This window comes from Gymnoscopelus microlampas (assembly GCF_963454915.1).
Source record: "Gymnoscopelus microlampas genome assembly, chromosome: 20".
NCBI lineage: Eukaryota > Metazoa > Chordata > Actinopteri > Myctophiformes > Myctophidae > Gymnoscopelus > Gymnoscopelus microlampas.
In genome coordinates this window covers 41,452,651-41,467,351 of record NC_139957.1, presented here as the reverse complement: position 1 = coordinate 41,467,351, position 14,701 = coordinate 41,452,651, and the positions used below count along the sequence as shown (strand labels likewise).

The 14,701-nt window shown below is 44.1% G+C and overlaps 1 protein-coding gene across 1 annotated transcript in view; it reads right to left on the bottom strand.

The window, feature by feature from the left end:
• The window catches only part of crim1 (cysteine rich transmembrane BMP regulator 1 (chordin-like)), a 238,981-nt gene extending 224,867 nt beyond the window's left edge, over positions 1-14,114 (bottom strand). The window contains exon 1 of the mRNA XM_084045810.1: positions 12,021-14,114. Coding sequence (XP_083901936.1) covers positions 12,021-12,339 — 319 coding nt within the window. The 5' untranslated portion in view covers positions 12,340-14,114. The remainder of the gene's footprint in view (positions 1-12,020) is intronic.
• Between the last annotated feature and the right edge of the window lie 587 nt (positions 14,115-14,701).

Below are 14,701 nucleotides of genomic sequence, written 5' to 3'. Positions count from 1 at the left end.
GAAAAAAAACATTAAAAGGATGATGGAGATACAAGGTTTCCATCGACAGCAGTAAACGTCCCACTGTGGCTGATTACCCAGCATGCACCACGGCTGGTGATGTTAAACCACATGAACTCTTAGCATCCAGATTCTGGGTGTTACATTGGGTGAAATAGGCAAACGTTCAGGAGAAAGCAGCCGTCTGTAAACAGATCCCACGCAGAGATCTAAAGCCCTCTCATGAGGAACTTAAAAAGTGACTGGTTAGTATTTCAGGCAGGTATAGCTTAACCCATTAAAACCGGGAACGCATCTGTGTAACCACTTAAACCATTATTTTAATACTACTTTGTCTATTCAAAAAATAGCAGATCTACAAGTTCATAGCGCGGCACCGAGTGCCAAACTATGAGCTTGTAGATCTGCAATTTGTTTTGAAAATGTGTACCCAGGGGGCAAACCCCCCCTTTTTTTGGAAACCTGCATTTGCCCTGCCATCAAAGGTTGGCCACCAGAAATAATATCTATGACCCAGTAGGATCACAACCTATATGGACAACCCAGTCAATTTTTTGCTGGAAATCCAATATGGCCGCCTCAATATTGGCCCCTATCAGAAAATAGCTTTGGCGATAACTTTTGAACCAGATGGGCTAGAAATGCAAACTTGGTGTCTATTTCATGGTTTCAGAGCATGAGAAACTCAATGGAATACTTATTTTTATGATTAGGTGTGTCTGGACCTTTACTTTGCATATTTCCAAGATGGACGCCACCCGAAAATGAGTTTTACTATGACTTTTACAGTGACAGCTAACTGTTATGGCAAAAAGTCTGCTTTTTAAGCAATATGAACACATTTGGTCAGTTTGAGCTTTCATTTCTATGTTGTCAATATGGCTGCAGTCATAAATAATGTATGGTATTACATTTTTGCTCAGATTCTATCTATAGTTGTGGGGATGATTGCAGTGAAAAATCAGAGAAAAAGACCACAATGTATCTTATGTATCATTTTAATAAACTAACTACAATATAAACAGACACATGCACACTCCAAGACTTGCCAAAAACTTCAACTTTAGGGCTATACAAATGAACATAGTGGTATGCATTCAAGTAACATAACAAAATATAGACTACTTAGTGACAAACAGAGTAAAAGCGGATTTGAGGTTGCCTACAAAAGGTTCATTTTGACCTCTATGGTGCTGTCTTGCCTGCTTCTAAAGCCAATGATACTATGGTACAATGCTATTCACTGTCACTGTTGTCACGTGTTGCACTGATCCTGCTGCATCGTGTCTCCAGTCCCTGGCAACGGCATCCTAAGTAGCATGGAATTTCCTTCTTTGCACAGGAACAGTTTTTCTGGCAGCCTTTGATACAGCTGCATGATATTGCCTTGTTCATTGACACAGGCCAGGCTGGCTCGGTAGATGCAAGGGGGACTGCATTGCTATCCAGGCGAGGCGTCCAGAGATGGCAGTCCTAGGAGAGCAGCTGCTGCTTTTTCAGGAATCATTGAATGGGCAACCAACTGCAGTCCTCTGGGCAACCTTCCTGGAGATGTCAGATATTCTCCAAAGGTTTATCTACTACGATCGGGAAGGTGACTGGACAGGACATCTCTGTGAATCAGCAAGAATGCTACCCTACCTCACTGCAGCAGGCCACTACAAGTACGGGCAGCAATCTTTACCTCTGTATTTGGCTGAGATGAAGAAACTACCAGAAACAGCTTCAGAGGTACATGAAGCACTGATGGCAGGTGTATTTGTTGGCAGACGAGCAGATGGCAGCCACAACAGTGTTGCTCTTGACATGCTACTGGAGCAGACCTATAATGCTGATGCCAAGGAAGCAAGCGGTCTGGATGGCATTACACTCAGCCCTGCTGCCCGGACAAAATGGGTCTACACAAAACCACTCACTGCAGCTGTCTCTGCAGAGCTCCACCTCCACTCCTCCAACCCACACCATGAGTCTGGTCAGAGTCGTGTAACCCGGGATGCAGAGATGGTAGTCAAGGTCATGGCAGCAGTGGAGACTAACCCATTTACAGTGAGCACATCATCCATGATCAACATATCTACAGGACAGTGTGCTGATTCCACAGTCAAGGACGACTTGATGAGTGTGAAAGAACTGGGTCTGAAGGCACTGTGTGAATCACTGTCCAGTGATCAGAAGAAGACAAGCATAATGAAGCTTAACACTTTCCACACTCAAAACACAAAATCCAAAAAATCGAAGGGGAAAACCTCAGCACCTGGCAAGAGCAATGAAATTACTGCCCTCCTGCGCATGACCCAAATCATAGCCAGTGGTGGAGAACTCAACCTTGTTGACTTTATAGGCAACCACGAGTGCAGTGACTTCCCCCCCTTCCCTCTTCCAGGAAGATGGCAGGATGAGAACAGGTACCAAGGCAAGCCTTGTGAAGGTCCTGAAAGAGGAGACCAAAGTTGCATTCATCCCTGACCTGCCTACAGAAGACAGAAAAACAGCAGTAGTTATTGATGCCATGTATGCCTCGTTCCTGAAAGGTGAAGCATTTGGAACAATCGCTGAACAATACCAACGTCTGCTGTTGAATGATGTGCCTGCTGGCACAGAGATCATTCACTTCTGTTGTGACCGGTACAGTGGACCTAGTCTTAAGACAGCTGAGCAAGAACACAGATATGCTCGACCAAAACCTTCCAAAGAATATGAAGTCAGTATGCATTACACAGCTCCAGATCCTCTGGAGTTTTTTGCTGTGTCAGCTAACAAGGCAAACCTATTGAGTTTCCTCTGTGACGAATGGTGTGAAAATGAGAAACTTAAGTCGGCCCTTGTTCCAACACATCTTTACCTGGGTGGGGGGTTTAAAGAAGAGACAATGAGTGTGGTGATCAAGGAGGGGTCTATTGAAGATGTCCCTGCACTAGAATCCACACAACAGGAGGCTGATACAAGAATAATACTCCACACCCTGTACAGTGTCCAGAATGACAAAGTTGACAGAGTTGTCATCCATGCCAATGACACAGACATCATCATCATGTGCCTTTACTATAAAGCAACCCATCTCAGATGCCTTCCAGAGCTGTGGGTGAGAACAGAGCAAAATTCCTACCTTCCTTTCCATCAAATGGTATCAGCACTGGGGCTCGCACGGTGTCGTGCCCTGCCCTTTATCCGTAGTTTAAGTGGCAGAGATACCACTAGCTATCCCTTCTTCACTGGGAAGAAGACATGGTTCAAGGCCAGCATGTGTCTGGATCTCCCTGCACTGATTCCCTCTCAGATGACGTCATCAATCAGGCACAAGACCTCACAATTGCTGTATATACATCCAAAGCAGACCACCCGGAGGATTTTGACCTGAGTAAGCTTAGAGTGTACAAGTTCCTCAATAATAGATCAACCCTCTTAAAGCTGCTGCCCCCGACAGAGAATGCCTTTGACCTGCACCTGAGAAGAGCTGCTCTAGCAACCATAATAGATAAATGTGCACACATCGCCAAGCCGGATATTCCCTCTTTCGCAGAGTATGGATGGTCTCTCAGTGCTAGCAATGCAGTCCCCCTTGCATCTACCGAGCCAGCCTGGCCTGTGTCAATGAACAAGGCAATATCATGCAGCTGTATCAAAGGCTGCCAGAAAAACTGTTCCTGTGCAAAGAAGGAAATTCTATGCTACTTAGGATGCCGTTGCCAGGGACTGGAGACACGATGCAGCAGGATCAGTGCAACACGTGACAACAGTGACAGTGAATAGCATTGTACCATAGTATCATTGGCTTTAGAAGCAGGCAAGACAGCACCATAGAGGTCAAAATGAACCTTTTGTACGCAACCTCAAATCCGCTTTTACTCTGTTTGTCACTAAGTAGTCTATATTTTGTTATGTTACTTGAATGCATACCACTATGTTAATTTGTATAGCCCTAAAGTTGAAGTTTTTGGCAAGTCTTGGAGTGTGCATGTGTCTGTTTATATTGTAGTTAGTTTATTAAAATGATACATAAGATACATTGTGGGCTTTTTCTCTGATTTTTCACTGCAATCATCCCCACAACTATAGATAGAATCTGAGCAAAAATGTAATACCATACATTATTTATGACTGCAGCCATATTGACAACATAGAAATGAAAGCTCAAACTGACCAAATGTGTTCATATTGCTTAAAAAGCAGACTTTTTGCCATAACAGTTAGCTGTCACTGTAAAAGTCATAGTAAAACTCATTTTCGGGTGGCGTCCATCTTGGAAATACGCAAAGTAAAGGTCCAGACACACCTAATCATAAAGATAAGTATTCCATTGAGTTTCTCATGCTCTGAAACCATGAAATAGACACCAAGTTTGCATTTTTAGCCCATCTGGTTCAAACGTTATCGCCAAAGCTATTGTCTGATAGGGGCCAATATTAAGGCGGCCATATTGGATTTCCAGCAAAAAATTGACCGGGTTGTCCATATAGGTTGTGATCCTACTGGGTCATAGATATTATTTCTGGTGGCCAACCTTTGATGGCAGGGCAAATGCAGCACACCCCCCTTTGCCCCCTGGGTAGTGTGCAAATTTTCAATATATATGTTTTTAAAGGGAAACATTTCAAATCTTTGCTTCTGCGGGGGGGTCCCTGGAACTCAAATATTTTGAGATGGGGGTCCGCGGCAAAATGCATATCATTTTGAGGAGGTCCTTGACATAAAAAAAGTTTGAAAAAACTGTTGTTAGGAGACATTTGTAGAATCCCCCAGAAGGAAAGATTTGGGTTAAAAAAAAAAGTTTGCTTTAAAAATTGAATATTCAAAGATTTGCACAAAATGTTCTCGTTTTTTCAAGAAATAGCAGATCTACAAGTTCATAGCGCGGCACTCGGTGCCGCGCTATGAGCTTGTATATCTGCTATTTTTTGAATAGACAATAAAATCAAAAAATGACACAGATTCTTTCCCGGTCTTAATGTGTTAAACCTCTTAGTTACTTTGAATAGTAACTTTCCCCATCAATATGGTGGACAGGGCCTCAACTTATTTTTTTTCAGTACAAACGGGAATTCCCCCCTTAAACGCTTCACATAGGTGGGATTTATGCACTTTGGGGGGTACGCTACTCACAGCCAATAATACACAAGCACACAACTAAGGCTGGCTTCATAGCCGTGCACATTTCCAGCGTTGCACAGACTGTATGGTGGAAGCATTTTGTAAATCGTGTGAGCCAATAGTATAGTCTGTCTCGACTCTCCAGAGAAATAGATGAGCAACCAATCTCTATAGAGCATACATGGGCAACTGGTGGTCCGGGGGCCACATGCGGCCCCCACCTTCACTTAATGCGGAATACTGATATATTATTGATTTCAACTCTTCCAATTCCAAACATGCAAACATGCTTTAATTACTTCAGTATATATTAGTAGCTTAATGACTAGTATTAAAATGCTAATGTATTTTTTATGTCCAATGTATTTGTATTTAAGTTCAAAAAGTTAGCATAAGTATAACTAAATGCATTTGAAATTAAATAAAGCTGTTACTCTTCAGGATTCCAATTCAAAAATAGCAAAAATAGCCGATCTACAAGCAAGCAAGTTTTGAGCTTGTAGATCGGCTATTTTTGCTACTTTTGTATGAAAAGTTTTTCATTTACAATAAAATTTGGAGATGAAGAGGTTTCTGCCCGACAACAACACCAACATGCAATGTGGCCCTCTGGAGTGAGTGTGGAAATATAGTGGCCCTCTCCATCATCAAAGTTGCACCAGCCCTGCTCTAGAGGAAAGCAGGTACAGTAGTAGCCAATAATACTCCTTTCAGTAGTTTGAGGTGTGTTCTACTTGCAGTTATAAACACGTGTTAGCCCATTAAGACCTGAAGCCGATTTCTACAAAATGTCTTCTAAATCCCAACAGTTTTCTAAAAAACGTATGTTTCTATATCAGTGGTTCTCAAACTTAATAGCATCCATATTCTGGGCATGTCATAGTAGGCCAACAACATTCAGCAAATAAAGCCTGTCTACGTGTTTCAAAAGATATTTGCGAGTGAGTAACTTGTATGCTGCTGTGCAACTATTGTCAGCCGTCTCAGGCAACCCTCATTTTAAACGGTTTTCCCATACAAACACAGCAGCTTCCAGCGCTTGTTTCCTCAAATGCTGTTTAGGATGTGTGCTACACTACACTGACACTGTGCAGTCTACACTACAGCTGTTGCACTCTTATATGCGGGGAGCCCTCGTTGTGTGGTTGAACGCTAAACGGTGACATCGTGTCGAGTGACGTTCGATCATTGTCGCTGCAAACTTTGCAAATAAACATTGTTTGCGCAAATCTTTGCTTGCTTTGCTTGCTTTGCTTTGCTTTGCTTTGCTTTGCTTTGCTTTGCTTTGCTTTGCTTTGCTTTGCTTTGCTTTGCTTTTGCGCCGTGTTGGTTTTTGGATATTCCAAACCAGTTCCGAAGGACGCTGTCGAATTATTTAGGGACCAAAATAAATCCTCCCTGTGGCTGGCTGTCTGTCTGTCTGTGTGTCTCTATCTGTGTGTCTGTGTGTCTCTATCTGTGTGTCTGTGTGTCTCTATCTGTGTGTCTGTGTGTCTCTATCTGTGTGTCTGTGTGTCTCTATCTGTGTGTCTGTGTGTCTCTCTGTCTGTGTGCGTCTCTGTCTGTCTGTCTGTCTGTCTGTCTGTCTGTCTGTCTGTCTCTGTCTGTCTGTGTGTGTCTGTCTGTCTGTCTGTCTGTATCTGTCTGTCTGTCTGTCTCTGTGTGTCTGTCTCTGTCTGTCTGTCTGTCTGTCTGTCTGTCTGTCTGTCTGTCTGTCTGTCTGCATATACTGCATATACATATATGGTCAAATAAGTACATTGGCTGATCTTTTTATCCACCTCACTCTACACACCAAATCTCTTTGCTCTAAGAAAATAGCTGATCTACAAGCTCACTCACAATGCGTTGCAATTCCCCCAGGATGTTTCTACAGGGTTCAAGAGGTTAACGGTGACTATTCAGGTGAGCGGTACTCAGTATATCCAGAGACTGTTCCAGGTGTTATTAATTGTCCCCTCTCTCTAATTGCACTACAGCTCATTGACTGCACACTGCTCGCCTCCCAGGAAAAACATGAGGTGTGTGCGGTGGTGCTGCCGCTGCCAAATCACCCAAACCACAGTGTGCTAAAGGAATCCTCCGTGGCCGTTGGCAGCAGAGAGATAGAGGGGAAAACGATTATGATTCAGTGAAATAATATGCACGCATCTTCCTCCACTTGTGGTAATAATTTACCCTTAACCCATTGAGACCGGGCGGGAACGCATCTGTGTCATTTTTAGATTTCTTTGGACTAGTCGAAAATAGCAGATCTACAAGCTCATAGCGCGGCACCGAGTGCCGCGCTATGAGCTTGTAGATCTGCTATTTTTGTAAAATCGTGACAATTTGTGCGAATCTTTGAATATATATATTTTTTTTCAAGCGAACATTTGTAACTCGAATCTTATTGCTTCTTGGGAAAAAACATATGTTGCTATAATATCAGTGGTTCTCAAAAATTATATGCATTTGGCCGTGGACCCCCCCCATCTCAAAATATTTTGTTCCAGGGACCCCCAGAAGTTGTAACAGAGTTAAAAAATGTTCACTTTAAAAATATATATATATTCAAAGTTTTGCACAACTTTTCACGATTTAAAAAGCTCATAGCTTATGAGCTTGTAGATCTGCTATTTTTGAATAGCCCAAATAAATCTTAAAAATGACACACAAGATGCGTTCCCGGTCTCAAAGGGTTAAGAAAACAATGGGACCACAAAACTAAAAGCTAACGGCGGTGTCAGCACTTTTCAGCATCCTTGCAGTCAGTGTCACACTGTTGCATTTCTAAGAGGACATTTCTGCTTTTTAAAAAAAACTAATCAGTCAAGCTCTGGCTGCTCTACCTGTTTACAGCATTACTAATGTAAACACACATTTTACTCTGCTGGCTTTATGCGTGACAAGCAAATGTAGTCTGAAAGAGCGCCTGCCACCTAGTGGTGGTGCAGCAGCGAGTTGACGTCATTTAAGTGTGATTTGAGCTAAAAAGCATTATTTTACACTTTGGGCTATTCAAAAATAGCAGATCTACAAGCTCGTAGCGCGGCACCGAGTGCCGCGCTACGAGCTTGTAGATCTGCTATTTTTGAAAAATCGTGAAAATGTGTGCAAATCTTCTGAATATATATTTTTTTAAAGCAAACCGTTTTTTAACTCAAATCTTTGTTTCTGGGGGGGTCCCTGGAACAAGATATTTTGATGGGGGTCCGCGGCCAAATACATATCATTTTGGGGGTCCTTGACATGAAAAAGTTTGAGCACCACTGACATAGAAACATAGGTTTTTCAGAAAACTGTTGAGATTTAGGAGACATGTAGAATCGGCTTCAGGTCTCAATGGGTTAACCCATTAAGACCGGGAACGCATCCGTGTCATTTTGGATTTCTTTGGGCTATTCAATCAATAGCAGATTTACAAGCTCGTAGCTATGAGCTTGTAAATCTGCTTTTTTTTTTTTTTTTTTTGGAAATGTGTGCAAATCTTTGAATATTTATATATTTTTTAAGCCAACACTTATAACTCAAATCTTTGCTTCTGGGGGGTCCCTGGAAAAAAAATATTTTGAGATGGGGGTCTCCGGCCAAATACATACTTTTTCCAGGGACCCCCCCAGAAGAAAGGATTGTTAAGTTAAAAATGTTCACTCAAAAAAAAAATCTATATATATTTTCAAAGATTTGCACACATTTTTAAAAAGAAAATGTAAAATAGCTGATCTACAAGCTCTTGGAGCGGCTATGAGCTTGTACAGTAGATCTGCTATTTTTGAAAAGCCAAAGAAATCTCAAAATGACACACAGATGCGTTCCCGGTCTATAATGGATTAAAAATGTATGCCCGAGCGTCACAGCATTGTGGTCAGAAAGGAAGGATAGCCCCCTTGAGATGCATCGTCTCGTTTTCCAGGGCGTCCCCCACACACACACACACACACACACACACACACACACACACACACACACACACACAATACAACTACACAATACACACACGTACTGTACATACACTACAAATACAGTGGGCTTGCTCACCCTCTCACCCCTCAACTGTTCTTCCAACAACGATGGAGAACAATCAGTGGTGGAAAAAGTACTCAAATGTTTTACTTAAGTAAAAATATCAATACTGCAATGCAGAAGTCCTCCGTTACAAGTAAAAGTCCGGAATTCAAAAATTTACTTGAGTAAAAGTACACAAGTATTGGTATCAAAATGTACTTAAAGTACCAAAAATAAAAGTACTATAATGTTTGAAAATAGCAGATATACAGGCTCACAACGCGTCGCGATGCGACGCGTTGTGAGCCTGTAGATCTGCTATTTTCAAATAGACTAGGTATAAAATAGGGCTAAAGTGGTTAATGTATGTTTATAATGTAAACATTTATTTCTACAAAGTAACTAGTAACTAAAGTGTTCAAATAATTGTAGTGGAGTAAAAGTACAATATTTGCCTCCGCGATGTAGTGGAGTAGAAGTAAAAGTATAGACAATTAGAAACACTCCAGTAAAGTAAAAGTACCTCAATTTTTTTACTTAAGTACAGTACTTGAGTAAATGTACTTAGTTACTTTACACCACTGAGAACAATGCAATACAATGACCTGAATCCAGATCAGAAAGCACTTTAGAAGCATAAACAGGTTGGTTCAAGATGTGAATACACACACACACATAACTAACAGTCTAACACCGTGAAGTGTGTGTGTGTGTGTGTGTGTGTGTGTGTGTGTGTGTGTGTGTGTGTGTGTGTGTGTGTGTGTGTGGACACACTGTTCCACTCCCACTCCATTAACCGTGGATGTAATAACGGTCTACACGTATGAGTGCGCTCACACATTTGGCCTGTGGATATTATAGCGTTGGTAACCTTGGTTCTCATTGTGCATTCACAGAGCGTGGGACCACCTTCCCCCGTGAGCATGAATACTTTAGTGTTACAGTGGTTCTCAACCCGTGGGCCCGGGGCCCACTGGCAGGCCGTGAGGATTACTGCAAGTGGGCCCACAAATAATGACAACAAAAATGATTGTAATCCCCAGCTAAACGCTTGATAGTTAAAGGAGCACTCCACCCATTTTCAACCTTGTTATTCATATAATAATGGGTCCCTCACTAATGCTCATTATGAGATGCTCATTACTGGCTCTGCGTCTCATTGGTGGCGGGCTGCTATGGACCCGGGTCAGACACCTTGCCTACCAGTGACGTCATCGATGGGGATTTCCAAGCGAACAGAAACTACAGCCTCTCTCTTCCTGGGGAGAGCAGGCTGAAATATTAACCCATTAAGACCTGGAACACATTTGTGTCACTTTAGATTTCTTTGGCTATTCAAAAATAGCAGATCTACAAGCTCATAGCGCGGCACCGAGTGCCGCGCTATGAGCTTGTAGATCTGCTATTTTTGGAAATTCTTGAAAAAAATTGTTTTCTATTTTTTTTCCGGAAAGCAAAACTCACTATCGACCCGACTCAGAGAAACCAAACATGTTCAGTTTTTGGGCCGACTGGTAGAGCCGCGGGGTAGTGAGGAGGGGGGGGGGAGAGAGGGTGGGGTAAAAGGTTTGGTCCGAGCCGGCTTCGGTGGTGTTGCCAGATTCTGTGAGTGAAACAAGCGACCAGGTCTATGAAAACAAGCCCAAAAGAAGCGACCCAGTTTCACCACTTGAGCCCTTACATTTCAGCTATTATTTCAAAAAGGAATCTTGAAAGCCAGCCCCAAATAAGCAACTACACTTCAGAAACAAGCCCAAACTATAAAAGCAACCAGCAACTATGAACATTATTATAATAAGCAGACCTGGCAACACTAACAGAACTGAACTAAATGCCAACTTTTGCCAACAGACTACCAGCCTGTAGCAGTCTGTTTGGTGGAGAGTCACCTTAAGCCTTTGTACTTGCATTAATAATAATAATAATAATAATAATAATAATAAATGTTTGAAATATCTTTTGAAATTACCAAACTTGCCTACCAATGATGTCACTGGTAGGCAGCTTTCTGAACTGTCCACCACACAGACCTCCTCACAGACAGAGAGCCAGTAGACATACATGATGCTATGATCTTCTAAATCATTGCTTCTCAAAGTGGGGTCCGGGGACCCCCAGGGGTCCTTGGGGGGGGTGGCTCAGGAATGCAAAAAAAATAGAAAAAATAAATACATCTCTGTGAATTCAATGCTTCATGGGGTGTGTAGTTGATAGAAAAGAAGTCCTTTTTTGGGTGAACTACTCCTTTAAGGCAGTGGTTCTCAAACCTTTTCATGTCAAGGACCCCCAAAAGTATAGCTATTTGGCTGTGGACCCCCATCTCAAAATGTTTTGTTCCAGGGCAGAGACCCCCAGAAGCAAAGACTTGAGTTACAAATGTTTGCTTTAAAAATATATATATATATATATTCAAAGATTTGCACAAATGTTCACGACTTTTCATAAATAGCAGATCTACAAGCTCATAGTGCTATGAGCATGTAGCTTGTAGATCTGCTTGTAGCTTGTAGACCTTGTAGATCTGCTATTTTTGAATAGCTAAAGTATAAAACATGGCTAAAGTGGTTAAAATGATTGTGATGCCATATCTAACCAATTTTTACTGGGGACCCCCCTGGTACCCCCAAGGACCCCTGGGGGTCCCCGGACCCAACTTTGAAAACCAATGCTTTAAGGTTTGACAGGTTGTGGTGAGGCATCATGTTCATTGCATGGGAATTAAACGTAGGAGGTCAAACACTGTGTAAATCAATGCAGATCTTCAAGTACAGTGAGTGTAGTAGAAATACAAAGGCTTGACTGAGTGACAGAGTGTGTGAGTCAGCGTGGATTGTTTTTTCTCTCTCATACACACACACGCACACACACACACACACACACACACACACACACACACACACACACACACACACACACACACACACACACACACACGTCACACTCACCTTCGCAGACTCCCACTTCGTACTGCGCGATGCTGTCGCCGTTGTCCAGCGGCCTGATCACGCACCTCAGCCCCCGGTCGCAGGTCCCGTGCAGTCCGAACACGCCGCCGCAGGACTCGTTCCTCTGCCGGGCGCACACCCGGCAGCAGCCGCAGATCCCGGGCACCGCGGATCCTTTACACGCGCCCGCCGGCAGCTCCTCGCACTTGGACTGGTCGCAGGGCAGACAGAGCAGCGCGTGGGTGACGCTGATGGAGGCGAAGAACAGGGCGAAGAACGCCGACAGCAGGGCGACGTGCGCCGGCGACAACAGTGGCATGTTGTTGGCTGATGATGAAGAGGAGGAGATGATGATGAACCGCAGAGTTTTGACAGAGAAAAGCTGTGATCGGGATAATCTCAGTCGTCTCCCCCCCTAAAAAAAATATGCTCTAAAGTGAGGCCCCTAGAGAGGGGGGTGGGGGGGGTTAAACCGTGGGTTCTGGCCCGGTATGGGTCACGGGCTGGTCTCCAGTGGGTCCCCACATGACAAGAGTATAGAGGCTACTTGGTATGTTTCAGACGGCGAAGTCCCCCCCTCAAGAGATGTGCCCCACACACACTCTCGCTCTCTCTCTCACACACACAAGCCCACAAGGTGCTTCAGCTGATCCGTCCGAGAATATACGATCCCAAAGCCGTCTGTCTGACTGCCGCACAGCAACCAGCCCGGGGGGGGCCCAGCAGGGTCAGGTAGCCCCGGGTCAGACAACTCTGACAGATGGACTGTTTAATGGTCCTCCTGTACACTCCTGTTATAGAGGATAAACTGCGTCCTTCCTTCCCTGCAGTCTAACTGCTTTGTAGTTCCAATGTCAAGAAGAAAAGGAAGAAAATACAATCCCTCTGTCCTGTCCTGGATGGATGTCAGCAATAAGGCAACCAGCCTGGTTAAAGATCCGCTGGCAGACAGACAGCACATGCAGCCATGCTGTATGTATAGAGAGGACCACTGGTCTCTATGCTGTATGTATAGAGAGGACCACTGGGGAAATAAGCTCCAACTCGTTATCCCAGCACCACCACGCTGCTGAAGGCTGCCTGCATGTTAATCACATTGACACACAGAAGCCCCTGGTTCAGAATTAATGACAATTAATGAGATTGAGAATAATAAGCCTTGTTGTAGATCTTCTTTTAAATCCTTAGATGCTGTGATGAACCACCTGCATGTTGTTGTTGTTGTCGTTTATTTATCCACAAAGCGACGAGAACTTTACTCCACAAACGTCCATCAGAATTATGGTTTAGCTTGATGTGTGGGAGTATGAATTATTCTGCCCACATGTCTGCTCCAGACAGTGAAATATGACTTCCGTTCCTTCCTATAATAATAACCCTTAAAGCAGACTTCTTCTTCTTCTTGTGTAAAAAGAGTTGAAACACAAACAGTTTAGAGGAGGTGCGGAGGAGGAGCAGACTGTTACATAAACGTCAAACGGAGAAGGAACATCAACAACTCTCTCAAATGTCAGGAATCATTCCTTAAAGCTGCTGCTTCGGGTCTCCGTGCTGTGTGTAGCCTGTGTGTCCGCGGTGACTCCTCTGTCTGTGGGGTTATAGAGCTGACAGTTATGGCCGCGGGGCTCCGTGTCCCTCCGTCCCTCTGTCCGTCTGTCTGAAGGAGAAGCAAAGCAAACACAACGGAAAGTTTTCCTCCGGTCGGTCGGTTAGAAAACGGTCTCTCTCTCTCCCTTCCTCCTCCCGCCTTGTCTCGCGCACTACAGCGGCGGCGGGGCTGGAGGAATGTCGGTGTGTGTTTGTGTGTGTGTGCTGCGCGTGTGTGTGTTGTTTGTTCAAGTCCACTCCAAACACACGCTACGCACCACAATAACAACAACACAACACTGTTTATAAAGGTATAAACCCTCCTGACAAACCGCGAAAGAGGAAACAACTCCACACTTTTCCTTCTGTCTGTCTGTCCCGCTGCCAAAAAAAGATCCCGTTTGTTTTACGAGCGACGTCACTTTTCCTTTTCCACTGTGTTCACTTCACTGTGTTTAGTGTGTGTTCAGTGTGTTGTGTTTAGTGTGTGTTCAGTTCAGTGTGTTTAGTGTCGCTGAGCCAGAGCTGTCTGTCTCAACGCTCTCTCTCTTCTCTTCTTTTCCTCTCCCTCCGTCCTTCTCTCTCTCTCTCTCTCTGTGTGCCTTCACTTCCTTTCCTTGCGCGCGAGCCGTTGTCGTCGCTGCTGTGTGTCGTTCTGTCGTCGTGTTTACCGTGTCACATACACACACTGTGTATGTACGCACACACACACACACACACACACTGTGTGACACACGTACTGTACAGTAGAGCAAGCAGCGCTCTCTCTCTCTCTCTCTCTCGCTCTCTCTCTCTCTCTCTCAGCTCGAGCCGTGCGTGCGTGACCTCATAACGGGACCACGCCCACCGCCGAGGAAAACCCTGTGCTGCGATTGGACGGCGGCAGGGGGGGAAGCAATGCAGCGGCTCGAGGGCGCAGGTGTGGAATGTTGGGAGAGAGAGGTAGGCCAGGAAGAGAGAGAGAGGAGCAAAGAGAGTTGAGAGAGAGACAGAGAGACAGTCAGACAGAGAGAGAAGCAAATATAGTTGAGAGACAGACAGAGAGAGAGAGAGAATAGCAAAGAGAGTTGAGACAGACAGACTCTGAGAGAAAG